This window comes from Pogona vitticeps, chromosome 2 (assembly GCF_051106095.1).
Source record: "Pogona vitticeps strain Pit_001003342236 chromosome 2, PviZW2.1, whole genome shotgun sequence".
Classification (NCBI taxonomy): domain Eukaryota; kingdom Metazoa; phylum Chordata; class Lepidosauria; order Squamata; family Agamidae; genus Pogona; species Pogona vitticeps.
In genome coordinates, this window is record NC_135784.1 from 141,894,863 (window position 1) to 141,912,263 (window position 17,401).

Genomic DNA, 17,401 nt, shown 5'->3' on the forward strand with positions numbered 1-17,401 from the left:
TAGAAGCTGTGCAGGCCCCAGCCAGTGCTTGGGGTTTCCAGTTTATCTCTGTCCTGAGATCTTCTTTAGATCAGTTTGCTCAGTGTCAGCTAATCTTGACCTATGACGACATCCAAAGGCTCTTCTCCCCTTTTGGATCTGCTAATACGCCATGATCCCATCCCACAGTACACCTGTTGCCCAAAGCCTCTGCTCTTTTCTTCCATGTAGAATTAAGCCAATGTCTCTTGATTCTGACCTGCAGGCCCTGTTTCACACTCTCACAAACCCCAGTTGCGCAGCCCAGACCTCCTCTCCAATCCCATCCCACAGGCCATCTGTTATGCCAAACTTTGGTTCTCCTCCTCTTTTCCACTTCTCGTGATCTGCCATTCCATCTCCTCTGATACCATCACCGCTGCCACCCACTTCCTAAATACAATCTGTAGCTTCCTCTGATTCCCCCTACCATGGATTATTGCACAGCATGTGCTATGCGGATGACATGAAATCCTAGGGGGTCGGATGTCTGTCCCAATGAATATCACAGTCCAGGAGCATTCAAGATGTCTGGAAACTTAATGCAGCCTTGCAGACATCCACATCCTCACCAGCCTTTGCTAGCAGATACCCTTCACTCAGCAAAGTGGCACAAAGGCCCAGGGCTGTCAAGGAGCCAGCAGGAGTGAGAAGTGCCTGCAGCTGGCATGTTGTTTGAGGACAGCCACCATCTCAGCTGCCAGCTCTGTGTGTGTGTGTGTGTGTGTGTGTGTGTGTGTGTGTGTGTGTGTGTGTGTGTGTGTGTGTGTGTGTGTGTGTGTGTGTGTGTGTGTGTGTGTGTGTGTGTGTGTGTGTGTGTGTGTGTGTGTGAGAGAGAGAGAGAGAGAGAGAGAGAGAGAGAGAGAGAGAGAGAGAGAGAGATTGTTTCTGCCACCCAATGATTTTGTTATGGTGAAGGATCTGCAAAGTGTCATTAGCAAACTCTGCCTGCAAAGGCAAATTCATTCTGGCTCAGTGAGTTTATGCCATCTGTGCACAGCTGTTGAGGTGGCAGTGGCTGAGCCCCTGGGCTATCCACCAGATGGGTCTATCCATCACTCCAGTGCTCCACTGTTTCCCACCAGCAGCTATACAGCAAAGGAAAGTAGTCCAAAACTGTTCAAAAGAATGGGAAAGAAAGAATGGGAAGCTCCAGTTGACCACTGCTGACATACTGGAAGAGTCCAAAATGGGCAAGGGGCTGAAGATGAACGAGGAGAATATGGGACTCTTGGACAAGACTGAAGACAGATTTAGGACATCATGGGGAAGGGGGAAGCCTCCAACTCACCACTCCTTCATGCCTTTGAATGTTCTAGACACAGGATGCTTTGGGAGCTTTGAACAATAGAGGGGACACTCACCAGTTCCATCAGCCAGGTGCTTCGTACCTCCTGCCCAGGCAAGACAGGGCTGAGAAAGCCATGCCCCTTCATTTATTTTCCACATTCTGCAAAGACCAGGAGCAACGTAATGCTCTTTTTTTTTCTTTTTCAGAGCTGATTGCTGACACTTCGATTCCTCCCTTTTCTGTCTTCTGCTTTGGGTCAGAGATGGGAAATTTTATTTTCAGCTTCTCTGGCATTCTCCTTTCTTTGAGATCTCAAACGTTTTGTGTCCTGTCTATGAATACATTTGCAATAATAGTAAAGTCTTTCAAGATAAACTGGATCACAATTGTCAAGCTTCTGCAGCAGTCAGATTCAATAGGTTGTGTGTGTGTGTGTTTTGTTTGTTTGTTTAGTTGTTAAGTCATGTCCGACTCTTCATGACCCCATGGACCAGAGCACGCCAGGCCCTCCTGTCTTCCACTGCCTCCTGGAGTTTGGTCAAATGATTCAATAGGTACTGTACCCTAATTGCCAGGTCACAAATTTCAATGTTCCCCCATTTCCTGCCAAACCAAATTTATTACAGCAAATATTTACTGGGCGTGCAGGTCTTTTTATCTACAAAACCCTGGAGAGGATTGCTGTAAGAGAGAATTGATTTGACAGCACTCAGTTATTATTATAGCTTATGCTAAGGGATGATGGGACTTGCAGATCAACAGTAGTTAGTGAGACACCCATTTCCCATACCTGATGTAAATGAAAGTAGTTTTGTTCCTTATCAATTCCTTCTTTCATCCTCCTCTGTAACCAAAAAAGGCACACTCTTATCACAACAAACCATAATTTGTCTTAACTGTTGTTGTTTTACTTAACACAGAGATTCTGTAGCAATCAACTAAACAAACCATGACCTGTCATACTTCTTTCTGGTTTCTTTCTCTCCTTCCCCTTTTATTAGTTCATGCTGCTAGACGGGCAGCTGAAGAATCAAACCATGGTTGCATGTTTGGACGTTGTGACAAACCATGGTATAACCAAAATACAGTTTGTATGGCAATGGACCATGAATGCAGGTTGTGATTTGTGGTGGGTTAAGAAACTAAGCCTTATTAGCAGAGATGGGTTTGAGCCCCGCACGCGAGAGGTTGTGAGAGACATCACAGCTTGTCATGAATTACAAAAAGAGTCAAAGACCACTGAACTGCTCTTCCTACCTTAGTACAGAACACAGGTGCAGCTGTATGGATTCAGGCACAGAAGAAGAAAAGACAAGTGGGACTCTATCTGGAATCCTTATCATGCCTTCTCAGCTGGCTCTTCTTGTAATGAACCTGCTATGGCCCCAGTTGGTTTTCTCTGCTGCCTGTGGTGTATTTCTGAGCAGGCAGCCTGACTGTACTGTTCCCTTCACCAACCTATTCATTAGATGTTCATGTAGCCTCCCAGAACCACAGCTGTGTGGTATGCCTGCTCTGCCAGCTAGCAAACTGATAATTAAAGTGAAAAATGACATCTAAGGATGCATTGGGTGGGTAGCGAACCAGCCCAAGCATCTGGGGGACATCATGCTCTCAATTACTTTATTGGCTGTAAATGAAAGGCCTTTCAAACTAATCACCCAGGCTCTGCAAACAGAATCAGACCATGGGCAAGCTCCAGATACTTATAGTTACAACCAGGGGGGAGGAGATCTCTGCCTCAGGAGAGTGTGCAATCATAACATTTTTAACACAAGGGAGACAATAGGTAGAGGAAGAGGAAACTGAGTGGCAAGACTTCGATAGATGACCATGGGGACTGAATCCCCAGAATTAGTCGCCTGCTTTAGATTGAAATGGTCCCAGGTTCAAGGCCCAGCATCTCTAGGAAAGGCAGGAAAGGATCTTGCCTAAAGTCCTAGAGGGACGCTGCTGTTCAATGTAGAAAATTCCATGTTAGGAGAGATTGGTGGTCCAGTGGCGAAAGCCAACAGCCCTCAACTGGCAGCTGTAGCTGTGTCTAATGACAGGTTGCTGGCACTTATTTTCACTTGCCGAAAAGGCGCGTCACCTCCCATTTTGTAGAAATCCAGCAGCTATTCAACACACAAAAGTATGTGTGGCTGCTTTTTTTTCTTCTTGCTTGGTTGGCAACCCTATGGAACAGAACCTTAACTCTGCAGGGTTTTCTACATCCTGAGCCTATTTCTTATTTTTGTGAACCTGAGTTATATGCAGACAAGAAGAGAGAAATTTTACTCTATTCAGAGCCATTGTTTACCATTCATAATTCGATATAGTTCTATGTTGCCCACCCAGCACCCTGTTCTACGGCACCCCAAACTTTGCACTTTCATCAGCAGGAAGCTGCCGCAACCCCGAGTCCCTTTTAGGAAGGGAATTCCCAGGCTTTTAGGGCGGGAGTTCCAGCCTTTGATAAACATTTGTTCTAAGTCGATCGACACTGTTTTCTGAATGGTACAGCAAACCTTGAATGAAGTTGGTCTTGTGCAGTTTCATGGAAGGTCTTGCCTTTGATGTTTAGTTCCAAACATCTTGTTTGCCTGATAGTAATGAATCACCATCAGATGATTATGAAACAATAGAGAACGAAGAGGGTTGGTTGCAGCTTCACCTCTGGAGCAACTTGCGATGCCAAAGATGTGACTCCAGTTCCCAAGGTTTTGTTGCCAAGTCGAAGCCATCCTGTGTAACTAAAGCAAAGGCATTTGGGCAGATAAAGCAGAGATAAGAGGTTTGGGAAACCAAAGGCAGCTATTCACTTTTTGAAGGAGTCAGTCTCCCCTCCACCACATGGGTGACAGAAAGGAGTGCCTGCTGTTTCTAAACCCTCTGTTTCCATTCAGGCGGAGTTAGTTCAGCTCTGAAATTCCAAGGATTCTTGTGGGGATCTAGGCCAGGTGAAATTAAGTCCATTGTGCCATTTCTTTCATTTTTCTACAACACTCTACAGAACTCTACACAACATAGTAATGTCTGTGATTTTAGAAGGTTGGGTGTTATATCATTCAGACTTTGCTGCTCCAGCTCCCTCAGTACGAGTTAGATGTTGTAACTGCTGTAGGGATGGAGGACAAAGGACCAGAACAATCCAGGGACAGAACAAAGAACTGGCTCAGAAGCTTCTTTTGCTGGCCGTGTTTGATGGGCCAGTAAATGCCGCTGGCCCCAGGGCTGGGCACTTTCCTGTCCTTTCAGTTCTAGTCCAAATGCAAATGAACCTCAGATGCTAAGGGTCTTCATTGGGCTCCTGCCTAGCTGGTGAGTACGGGTAGGAATGACAAAGAAGAAAGAGATTCTGGCTTGCTTCAAATGCTGTGAGCCCGTCTGCTGCCTGAAGGCTGGTTGTTCCTGTTAGGTTCATCTCATCAAGGGCTGTCCTGGAGGTGTATTCCTGATGGTACAGGCTTTGCAGTGGAACACGTGCAGCAGGTGGACACCTCTCACGGAGCGGGCCCAAGGGTTTTGCTGCCGGAGCTGAAGGATGAGGTGGTGCCCCCTGCCCTATTCCACATTCAAAAGCTAACGGGACTTCCAGTTGAATACAGCGAACAGCACTTGTGACCACAGCTACAGGCAGCAGGGCCAGTTTAGGAGAACGAAACAAGCCCCATGACACACACAGCCTTTTCCTCAAAAAGAGAGGAACAGCCTAGGTGCTTGGGAGGAACAGCTGAGGGCTGCCATGCTGCCTCTCTTGCAGCTGCTGCCTGAAGAAGCTGCCTTACTCTGTCCTCTATGGGCTTGGCTGTGTTTTTTTCCATGTCCAAAATTCTCAGCAGTCTCCCAACAGGCCCGCTACTTGGCTGTATCTGTCCACATTCTGTGGACACAATTGGCAACAGACCTTACACTGTTAAGGGGAGGCAGCTTCTGGAAAAGAACAGCTTACGTTATGCAGCTGTGGGGCTACGGGAGGAAGCAGAATGGTGTTGTTTCCCTGATGGATACATCTCTGTTTCCAATTTTGGAGCACTTTCATAGCAGAGGTCACTGTGTGTGTGTTCGTGCTCATAGGACTCCTAGGACTGGAAGAGAAATATTCCTTTGTTCTCCAATGTTTTCATTTTGGGGCGCACTCTCAAATTCCTCCACCAGCATCTCAGGCCTATGAAATGTCAAGGGGAATGGGCTGTGGGGGCTTGAGCAACAACTTTCTCCTTTCAGTTTGCTTACATTTGCCCTAGGTGGCATTGAGTATTCAGCACATGCCTTTCATTTAATTAGTTAGTCAGTTGATTTATATCCTGGCCTATCCCATGGGGCTCCAAGCAGCCTACAGGAGTTTTTCATAAAGGTAAATAGTCCCTTGGGTTTCATATTCTAAGGATGAGGTGGAATGGTCAATCAGAGGCTGCATTTTTAAAGATGTTCTCTAAATGAAGGATGGGTGATGTGTTGCCCATACTATAACTCCTATGGGAGTTGGGAATTGCAATCGAGCAGCATCTGGAAGAGCGCACACTCCTCGCTCCTGCTCTTCGACATTAGCACTTCTTCCCAGCTTCGTGCAAACTGCAAATAATCCATAAATCTCCAACTCCTGTGTTGGTCTTGCCTGTCATGAGAACTTTCCCTTGAGTTGTTTGCATCCTTTTGAAGCTCCTGGGGTCCCAAATGGGCCCATCTCTCTGAAGGTGACCCTGACCTGGACTGCTTCTCCTCTCTGATTCCCCCCTTTGGTTCTGAGGTTGGCAGAGAGTTTATTTGATGCAGGACAGCGTTTTGATGCCTTTCTTTGCTTAGAATCCAAAGACCCTTGGCAAGAACTTCCCATGCGATGCCTGACAAACCATGGAACCTTCTTAGCTGTGGCATAGGTTTCTGAAGATGTATGGGGATGATTAACTCTTTCTGTTCCACCAAAAGCTGAATATTTGTGCATAACATAGAGAGTGGAGAACTCTGCTGTGACTCTGCCTTGCAGAGAGTGGTGCAGAAGAGAGAATTTCAGCTGGTGCTGTTTCTCTCCTACCTGGCTAACTGCAGTGTTGTATTTTTCATGGTCAATAAAGATACAGAAACACTGGCCTCTTTTTATGTCTGGACGTCACTGCACCAGATTTGGCCCTTCACTGTGACAGAAAACAGTTCCCTCGCTCCCCCAAAACAGACTCTGGATTTATTCTAAATGCCACACTGCTTTGTAACTAACTGTTCAGCATAAGAAAGAAAGAAAAAACATTTTCATCTGCAAGCTTTGCTGAATAGCTCAATGCTTTAGGAATCTGGCTGCAGAGCCAGAGGTTGGTAGTTCAATTCCCTGCTGTGCCTCTTTGACAGGGGATGGACTGGATGACCCATAGGGTCCCTTCCGGCTCTGCCGTTCCAAGATTCTAAGATCATATTGCTCTTCATAGCAATTTCCCCTTATTCCATAGGGTTGCAATTTCCTTTCTTGATGGAAGGTCCTAGGCTTTTCATTTCAGGGAAAGGAGAAATGGAGGACACACGTTTCTTCCCTGCCCTGCAGTGTGGCAGCTGCCATGAAGATTCATCTGGATTGCTCCCTGCTGTGCTGTGGAAAAGCACCAAAAACTTTCAGATCAGAAAAGATCTTGCCATCCTCCATTTCCATCAGATGAGTGATTCTCATGGGTATACTACAGCCAGCAATTCCCTGGGAAGGGAGCCTCAAGTAGAGAAATATTTGGCCAAGGCGCCTCTCTGGGTGCAGATGCAAGAGGGGCATAACTTACCTCTCTCTCTCTCTCTCTTTTTCCATGGTTGGTGGGGCTGCATCCAGTGCAGGAGAGCTAGAAGGCGCTGGCCCACTGCAGTACTCTGCCTGAAAAAAGCAGACTTGCCAAATTAAAAGCCATGTTAAGGATGCCTTCAGTATTGGAAGAAAGGTTGCTACTCCACTTTGCCTCCCCCCCGTGCCTCCCCCCCCCCCCGTATGCCCCTGGCCTTTTCTCAGAACTCTTTTGCATTTAAGAACTGATAGGCAGAAACCCAAAAAAGGCTTCTCTCTTTTCCTCCATCACTGCACCTCCACGCCAGGATGAGAGAATTACGAAATGTTTGCCAATCTCCCTGCTTCTCTCTCAGTGGTTCATCACCCTTTTGAGGCTGGGGAAATGAGGGACCGCTTTACCAGTGTTGCAATCTGCTAGCCCTATTCAAGGAACAGTCCTCACCTTCCGGTCTGAGGACATCCACTTAAGGGACTTCCTGACCTGCCAGAGAGTGACATGGGCTAAGATCATTTGGTCTTTCTTAGAACGAGGAAGGTGAGCCAGTACAAAAGTCAGTCTGTTGCAGCCTGAAGCATCTTTCTGGGATGATTCTTTGAGCTAAACATAGCTTTTGAGGATCAGGTTGAGTTCTCATTGGCATCCCCTAACGTTCTGGTAGTGGGAGCCAGTGAGGTGTAGTGGATAAAGTTGCAGGTAAGGACCCAGAAGACCTAATTCAAAAGCCCACTCAGCCACAGAAACCCATTGGAGAGCAGTGGTACTTGATTAAATATCTCACTGAAATGTAAGCCCTGTCAGGGTCACTATAGATCTGATGTGACTTGATAGCACCTCTCTCTCTCTCTCTCTCTCTCTCTCTCTCTCTCTCTCTCTCTCTCTCTCTCTCTCTCTCTGTGTGTGTGTGTGTGTGTGTGTGTGTGTGTGTGTGTGTGTGTGTGTGTGTGTGTGTGTGTGTGTGTGTGTGTGTGTGTGTGTGTGTGTGTGTGTGTGTCTCCCTCTCTCTGCCCATGTGCCTGTAATGTGATCTAGCTGTCTCATTCCTTGTCAGCTTTCAACCCAGATCCAGCTATGGTTGTAATCTTATCAAACTCGTACCTGTTGTTGCTTTTTTTTCTCCTTCAAGGGCTTGTGTGTGTTTTGTCATGGATGGTCTTCCTCGGCTGTGTTTGATGTTTGCCTATAAAAAAAGCTAATGAGGTGGAAGGAACGGTTGTGAGCACCTGGGGGATGGCTGCCATTTTTTCATTGTTCTAACCTTTTTCTCCTTTTCATTTTAGCTCAGATTTTCAAATCGTTATTGTCAGAGCCCCTGGAAGGAAAGCATGTGCTGCACATCATTCTCTCGAGGCTGGGACCAGCCATCATCTCCATGGGGCTGTGTCTCTCTCTTCCAGAGTCTCGAGTTTTATTTTCACGGCCTATTAATTAAAAAGAAAAATGATGTATGTCTTTGACATTCCAATTAATAGTGAATGAGGTAATTATGAGAGGTGCCATTAGGGTGATGAAAGAGTCGGCCCTGGCTCAGCCCAGCAGAGATTAGAGAAGGTAAAAAATAAATCTCATACAATGCAGAGGCCTGAACACAATGCTGTAGTCCTGTATCAAGGGGGATCAAAGAGGAGGAGCTAGGGTTCCTGAGCTAAGCACAGGGTTTTTTTCTCTCTCTTCTTCATTTAAATGTGGTAGCTCATTAGAAAAGGCTTTGGTGTGGAAGAGGAGATAATAATAGTGAAATATGTTGAATAATCCATTAAGTGTTCAAGTAAAATAATCCAGACCTCTCTTGTTCTCTACCAATTTAGGCCTGTGCACCAGAACTACCAACAGTCTGGATGCCTTGCAGTATAAATGCATTTTATATAGTGCAGGATCTTCCCACCTTTATCCTTGTAATAGAAGGATACCTCAGAAAAGATCCACATGGATCAAGGACTGCCACATCAATACCTAAACGTTTGCCTAGTGCCTTTCAGCTGGGACTACTGACCCGGAAGGCAAGGCAACTGCAGGCTGTTCTAATGTCTTCCTTTCCATCCTGCTCTGCAAAATACAGTGGTGCCTCGCAAGATGAACGCCTCGCCGGATGAAAAACCTACAAGATGAAAGCATTTTGCAATCGTGTTGGTGACTTGCAAGATGGCTTCTTCTATTGCCATGCCTTGCAAGTTGATTTTTTTTTTTTGCAAGACCGATACCTCGCAAGATGTAAATAATTCATTCGTCTTGCGAGGTTTCCCACAGGAATGCATTGCTATGGGAAACCACTGTTCGCAAGATGAAAATTTTGCAAGATGGCGCTACTAGCGGAATGAATTACTTTCACCTTGCGAGGCACCACTGTACATAGGAAGAAAGGCACAGACAAAAGCAGGCAGTAGGGGAGAAGAGGACAGAACAAATGAGAGAAGCTGGGATGGTCTCCTGCCTCTCAGATCAGCAACAGAAATACAGAGGGAAGGGAATCTCTGCTTTATTTGCCAGACCGGCTTACTATTAGGCAATCCCAAGGTAATCTGCCTGGTGGCGAATCTGCTGCAAGTGCTCTGTCAGTGCTGGGCTTCCACTCCAGAAAAAAGCATGGAAGGACTGCCTAGGATCAGTCAAGAAGCTGTTTTGCCTGTTTCTGAATGGGTGTTTTCAGGTGGCAAGCAAGGAGGGGTTATCCCCATCTTTGAAAAGAATATGCAGTTTATTTATTACTTTCTGGGTAAACGGGCAACAGCTGCTTTATGATCACTGAACAATCACTTCACATTTACTGGGAAAATGAGAAGTAACAGCAGGGCTGAAAGCTGAAATGCATGAAGCATTGAGCAACCTGAGAACAGAAACACATGGGGAATAACTGAGTAGAAAGGAAGAGCATCATTCGCCAGATAGGAAAATCCCTAGCTCCCCAGAGGAACAGGGATTCCTTGCACCTTCCTATATTTTCCAGCAAGCATGGGCTTGTATAGCTTCTGTCAAGAAGCTTGCCAGTGACTCCACCTTCTACATTATACTCCACCCCTAACTTTATTTTATTTTGAAATTTTTTAAATAAAGCAACAAAGGAAAAAAAAATGGACCACTTTTTCCTCTTGTCTTTTAAATGGGTTTAAATTTGTTTTAATTTGGGGCTTGTCCTTAATATAATACATTTAATTGCACGTTAATATTATATCCTTATGGCTTTAGCTATATCTGTGCTTAATCTGGTTGCAAACCAGCTTCAGTTACGATTTCGGGAGAAAGGCAAGAGATTTTATAGATGAGGAATGATAACACATACAAAAAAGAAGATCCTAAAGAAGTAAAGTTTTATCATTTTACCGGTTTAGTATGTCAGTAATGTATTGGTAGGATAGCTCTAGGAAAACAATCTACAGAGGAAGTCACTATCTAAAGAAAGATCTCTTTTGTAAATATGTAGGGAGCGTGTGTGCATAAGTGGGCATTTGTCAAGAAGTTGATAGGAGTGTGGCAAAAGGAAACCAACAGAAACAATGATGCTTCAAGATTCTGAAGGATGAGAGAATTTCAGAAATCTCTCAGGAACTGCTGTGTATATGTTACTGCCTCACTGGTTCTGAATCACATTCTCTCAAAGATCCTGGAGGCATTTGCATTTCCTTGTATATCTTCTCCAGAATGATGAGGACAACTGTTGTTGATAGTGTTTTCCGCATGTTTTGAAGTCCCTTTAAATGGCATCCTATCTATGTAAGATCTACTTCCCCATGAGCAAACCTATGATGATATTCTTACTACTCTGTCTCTGCCACTTGTTTCTTTTGTGCATTGCTAATCATTGGCATTTTGGAGGTGGGGAATTAATAAATACAAAGTTCTGAATTCCAGCCTGAAGATTTGTCCTTTTATGTGATAGAGATGGGCCAAATGTGCAAATGGTGCATCAGAATTCAGAGTCATGAAATTGGCTACAAATACAATTTTTAAAAAAAAGAGTACTGAAAAGCTGAAAAGACGGAGGGTTGCTAAAGACACTCCTTGGCTAGGTTTCTATTTGGCCTAGGATGTCACATCTCATATATTTCTTTTGCCAAATATTGCTGAAGAGATTTTGGGATAGGAATTCAATCAGGTGCTGTCATGCATCCCTGTAATCATCATTCGGTTACCAACAACAACATGGGTGTAACATGTTGTGGTAAGGGATTTCCATGTTTGCTGAAAATACTGACAAATTGTAATGATTAAGGAACACCTCCTTACCAGACATATGATTTAAGCAATAATATAGATGCAGCATGGTTTCCTGTGTTGCAGATAGTTTTAGGTACCCTCTGCCTTGGAATGTGTCTATTCCAAGGGTTATGTGGAGGGCTGTGTCTATTCCCTGGAATAAAATCATGGTGTCAATGTAACCACAATTGCTGCTTCACATCATTAAGTACCTGACTGGGCTACCAACATCATCCATACCGGAAAAATAGGGCTGGGCAGCACTGGAACTCTTTGAGTGTCTTACAAGATGAAATAATGCAGTGCTTCCTTAATAGCCCCACAGATCAGAGTGAAGGTTTATGGATTTCATGACTGATAGTCATCACTTTTTTAAAGGGAAAAGCACAAGCAAGTCGAAGGTTTCCTGATAACCAGACCATTAGAATTCTACAGCTGATTCACTGATTTGTTAGTGAGCAGGTATTTGCTAGATCATATCACCCTTAGGTGGCCCATGATTTAAGTTTGGAGAGGTGTGTGTTGCCTTACCCCAGCATTTGAGGATGAAGCATTTCCCTGTTCAAACCATGAACTGCCATACATTTAACCTGTGCAATAAAAGGAGTTTGTGCAAGTATATTATAAACATTATATTTTTTTTCAGGGCATGCATAAAACTCAATGAAGCGCTGAACAGCTTCAAAGTGCAGTGCAAGCTTTAGCTGGAAGGGTCTGCCAATACGCTTTTAGAACTGTCTTTGAGCTGAGGTGGGATCCACCTTAACCAGAGGAAGCAAGGAATTGCTCACATCCCTAACTTCTCAGGTATAAAGTTTGTTTGAAGAAATCCTTATGTGACCTACGATGAAAGCAAGGGCCTCTTTTAATAAATCCCTGAAGAGAGAGAGAGAGGGAATGAGGCCAAAAATGGAGCTAGTTTCATAACGAGTCTGGCTCCTGCTGGCCACTGTTGTTTACCCAAGGCAACAAATGTAGCTCTACCTAAATAGTCTTCAGAAGCTCCTGTTTCCTGCATTCTCAGGTGGCTTCTTGACTTCAGAGGGTGGTGCGTGTTTTTTTTAATGCTATTAATTGGCTTCTTTCAAATGATTTTTTGTGTGCCTTATCTTTACTATGCTGCAACAGCTGGGCCTCTGTGACACATGTAAAATGGAGGCACAGCTGCCATTGTGATGGGTCTGGAGCTCCATTGTTTTCCTTTATCTTTGTTCAGAGCCAACATGGTAGGTCAAGAAAGAAGGTGGACAGGGAGAGATAGGAACTGTGCAATGCTCAGTGTCCTTGAACCAGGAAGATGGAGGGAAATAGGATGGTAGATGAATCATTTAAACAGTGACAATATCCAACCACACACACACTCTCTCTCACACACACACACACACACACAACGTTTGTGCTTGGAAAACAAGGGATATGTGATATATGCTGAATATGGAGTCTGCTGGTGTACATCTCAACTCTCCTTCCAAAATGCATGATCTTGCTAGCTGTACACAAAAGCTAGATCAGTGTGGGGAACACACGGCCCTTTGTAGGTTGTTGGACAGCATTTACCATACGCCGTAGCCATCAGAGCCAATGGTGAGGGATGGTGAGAGGGCTGTAGTCCCATAACTTGGAGCGCCACAAGCGCCTCTGTCCTCCAGTAGGCCAAGGCTCCATTCCTAAACCCACTCCTCTGGGCTACATCCCGTTTAGTCCCATTGAACTGTACAGGTCTGGAAATGATGAAAAACTACGAAGTGCCTGCTGTGTGATCAGGTGATGTGGCTTTTGCAGGTGACACATTTCCCTCATTTCCCTGCTCCCAAGGACCTTCCTCCTCTATTCCTCTCTCTGTATATTTATCCCAATACCTCAACCAGGTTTCTCCCTTACCTAGCTCACTCTTTCATAGATTTGCCCCCATGGATGCCTGTACTGTGTTTGAATCACAGGTTTCCAGAGACCATTTGCCTACTGCTACTCTCAATAAAAACTCAAACCATGAGAGGTTGCTGTTGTTGCTACTACTGCTGCTATTGCTACTATTTTTCTTACCCCTCCTTTAGGAGCAGACAAAGTAAAGCCCTCCAGATGCTGCTGATCTGTGGTGCCCATCAGCCCTTACCAGTATAGACAGTCATGAGAAATGCAAGGGTTGTATCACAGCAATAATGGAGGACTGCACTCTCCCCACAGCTAGTGTAGATGAATGAGCAGCAGCAACTCATCCACTCTCCCCCATAGCTCAAAGTTTATTGAGAGGGACAGTAGCTCTCTGGCTAGGTAAGGCTGGGTTAAATCCCAGTAATACAGCATGGCGACAGACTAGCAGAATCTACCACAGTTCTCACTCAGCTACAGTTCTTGCCACGGTTCTCTTCCTAATCCACCTAGAATCCACTTAGCTAGACAAGCAGAGATGTAAACCTGAAAGTTTTACATGGCATGTATGACACCTGCCCAGGGAAGTCTGTCAAGGCCGGGAGCTGTAGGATTCGCCATAACAGCAGTATGGTAAGCAGACATTTAGCAGATGCCATTTTTTAGTTCCGGAAAATGCTGATCATCTGCCTATCTTGCCAGCTATTAAGTGAGAAAGGCACCTGTCAATAACTGTGTTGGCTCTTGAAATAATGTGAAGAGTAAAACTCATGCTTAGCAGGCCATGTGGTGCCTTTAACAATGAAACTTTCAGCTCCTTCCTCGCAAAATGTTTCCGCCAGCTAATGAAATATCAAAGCAACTCTTAAGGGAACTGTGGGGATTGGAAACTCTTTGAGAAAGCAACTAGCTTTGCAATTCCCCCCTAACAACGGTGGCGGAGGAATGTGATTAAAGCTCCCTGATTAACACACAAACCTTGTTTCTGGTGAGTAGGAAGTGGGTGCACTTGGGGGAATCCGCTTGGCAGCTTGGAAGGCTGCCGGGACAAATTGCTCATATATCAATTAGCTTGCTAGGTAAATGTCAACTGGTATCTAGCTGTTTGTAGAAGACTGAGATCCAATTAACCTCACAGTGTTACTGCTGGTAGCTGTAGGGCCCCCACCCCCTGCTTGTAACCACCTTGCAGAGCCCAGTAGCTGTGGAAGAGCAGCAAATATGTCACGGACAGTTTTCATAATCCTATCTGTCCATCCCTCAGCCCATCGAATTGCCTACCCACTACAGTGCTCTTCAGCCAATACTACATATATTAGTGGAGGGGCACAATATGGGTTACCAAAACCTACTATCCTACCCCAAAGGCTTCAAGAATTCACTCCCCCCCCCATCCCCATGCCTTCCTGGAAGGATGATAGGCAGAGTCCTTCCTGCCAAACCTATGTGCCCATTCAAATGGAACATTTTGGCACCATGGTAGTCAGTTTGGACCTTACCTGTTTCCCCTAATTCCTTGCTTCCCCTGACCACCAATTTGCTGTAAATAAAAATGGTATAACAGAAGGTCTGCAGACAAATAACTGCCCTTCTGAAGAAACATGGGTGTGTTGTTTCACAGTGGAACTCTTGTTCTTCAACAATGTGATTAATAAGAACTTAAAAGACCAAATCCTGAGAACGTTTTATCGACCCAACTTTTCAGACAGAGTGCTGGTTATTATCATAATTTGTTTGTCATGGGTTTTAGTTTTATGTTAATTTTTCTAGCTCATTTCTTTTCTTTGTTTTTCTAATGCTTTTCCTATTCACAATCAGTTGCCTTGATGGTCGTTCGGAGGGCTGAAACGCAGTATACAAAAGTTTAAATAAACCATTCAGAATGCTGCACCCTACAGACTGTAATAATTTCCAGATGTCCTATTAAATCATCAGTGCAGATGTTCCTACAGAAAGCCGGAAGTTTGGGGCTGATGCCGCTGAGGGCTGAGGAAGGACCTAGAGAAAGCTTTTCTCATGCAACTCGTCTCAGCAATCTGTGCAACTATGATGCCGATGGCAGCACTCAGCTGTCAAAGCGTCCTGCTGCAATGCTGTTCAGACTGATGTGTTTTGTGGAGAGGCAGTTAATCCACCAACAGGGCTGCTGCCTCCACCACATGCTCTAAAGCAGCCCCGCAATCCATATTGGAGGTGAAGAGAATCTGCCGAACTGCCTTGTTAAAATGATGCATCCCTTATGCAACATGCATACTATCTACATGTATGCAAGCGTACATCTAATCCGCCTCAAGATGGGAAGAAAGGCAACAATGCAAGGACTGGACATTTATTTTGAACAGATGTGCTTTAGAGAAAGGGCAGACTTCAAGTAAAAACTGTTCTCCCTCTACCAACATCTTCTACCAAGACTTGCAAAGTCTGCGTACTCAAGAGCAAGAATTGCCTCTCATTGGCCTTAAACCAAAGATTGTTGCTCTCTGTTCCTGTATATTCAGAAATTCAGTCCTGTGAATATCATTTTAATGAGTTCTTACGTGCTTTCTAAAGTCTACGGTTGCCCATAGATGCCGATGCTGTGAATTAACAATGCAATCCTAACTCCAAGATTTACCAGCTGTAAAAGGTTAACAATAGGCAGGAGTTCTTTTCACCACTGAAAATACCTTTTTGCTGGTAGAACTCCCTTCTGCTGGAGAAGCTCTGTTGGTAATAAAAATGCCAAAAAAGGAATGTAGAAGGGACTACATGAGGGAGGAGCTGAGTTATGCTGTATCCAAATGTCCACCATTCCAACAACATTATGCTGGTATAAAGGTAATATTGCTCAAATGATGAAGGTTTGGATCTGGCAAAACCCAGCTCCTTCCTCATTTAGCCCCTTCTACATTACTTTTTTTTTGTTTTTTGTTTTTTGCTATTATGCTGGTGTAAAGGTAGCCTACAGCCATACCACCCTGAACACGCCCAATCTCATCTGATCTCGGAAGATAAGCAGGGTCAGGCCTGGTTAGTACTTGGATGGGTATAAAGGTAAAGCAAGGTGAAGGTACTGTAAAGGTAAAGGTTCCCCTTGACAATTTTTGTCCAGTCGTGTTCGACTCTAGGGGGCAGTGCTCATCCCCGTTTCCAAGGCATAGAGCCAGCATTTTGTCCAAAGACAATCTTCCGTGGTCACATGGCCAGTGCGACTTAGACACAGCACGCTGTTACCTTCCCACCGAGGTGGTCCCTATTGATCTACTTGCATTTGCATGCTTTTGAACCGCTAGGTTGGTGGGAGCTGGGACAAGCGACGGGTGCTCACTCCGTCACGTGGATTCGATCTTACAGCTGCAGATCTATAGACCTTACAGCACAGAGGCTTCTGCGGTTTAGCCCACAGAGCCACCACATCCCTTTTCACGACCAGCAAGGTGAAGGTAGTCCAGAGTAATTTCCAGCATCCATGTTCTGTGAAAAGTTTGGCTTCAGCTGCTGATTATTAGACAATGTCTTCCAACTTTTACTAAAAACGAATTGTGCTGTCCATCTATTAGAACCTCAACATGGTTTCCAAACCCCACCCCTTGAATTGGCCTTAGCTCAAATCCATTAATACAGCAAATATGGAAGCCGAGGCTGCTTTGCAGTGGTTAGGGGAAAACAGACTGATTCAATTCCTTATTGCATTCATTCCAGAATTTATTTATTTATTGGATTTCTATCCCGCCCATCTAGACTAAAGGTCTACTCTTTGCTTTAGGAAGCAACAACAGATATTTGCAAACAAATATTGGCTGAAATCCTGTTGCTTCATATAGAAAAGCAACAGCTAGATGACCCCCACTGAACCAGTGAGGATTTGGTGAGTCAGTTGTTCTGTAAGTTCCCCGGAGTCAATGGGCCCAACTCTTTTATGTATATATACTTACTATATAAGCCATCAGGATTTCAGCCACTGCAGGCTTTTTTTCCTGCATTGATTCTCATTATTTCCAAGAATGAGGGAGACTCTGAGGTTTGCAGGGTTACATTACAGGACCAGCAAATGCTGCAACTCTAAATATTGGTATTCCACCAAGGTTGGAAAATCGTAACCAGTTTTCAACCTGGGAAATGTCAGAAACTCTTCTTAACCCATCAGTTAGTCCAAAGTGTAAGAAGCACCCCAACGATTAGTTCAAAGGTAAAGGTAAAGGTTCCCTTTGACATTTTCAGTCCAGTCGTGTCTGACTTTAGGGGACGGTGCTCATCCCGTTTTCAAGCCATAGAGCCAGCTGTGGTCTGAAGACAGTTTCCGTGGTCACATGGC

The 17,401-nt window shown here is 44.8% G+C and overlaps 1 protein-coding gene across 2 annotated transcripts in view; it reads left to right on the forward strand.

Annotated features, from left to right (window-relative positions):
- ENDOV (endonuclease V) overlaps nucleotides 1–9,522 on the forward strand; it is a 31,202-nt gene extending 21,680 nt beyond the window's left edge. The window contains exon 9 of one of the 2 annotated variants that reach the window (XM_072990711.2): nucleotides 8,328–9,522. In XM_072990711.2, the coding sequence (XP_072846812.2) occupies nucleotides 8,328–8,475 (148 nt within the window). In that variant the 3' untranslated portion in view covers nucleotides 8,476–9,522. Of the gene's footprint in view, nucleotides 1–1,515; nucleotides 1,690–8,327 lie in introns of those variants that run through there. The other variant, XM_072990714.2, reaches the window with a different exon arrangement.
- The last annotated feature ends 7,879 nt before the right edge of the window (nucleotides 9,523–17,401 follow it).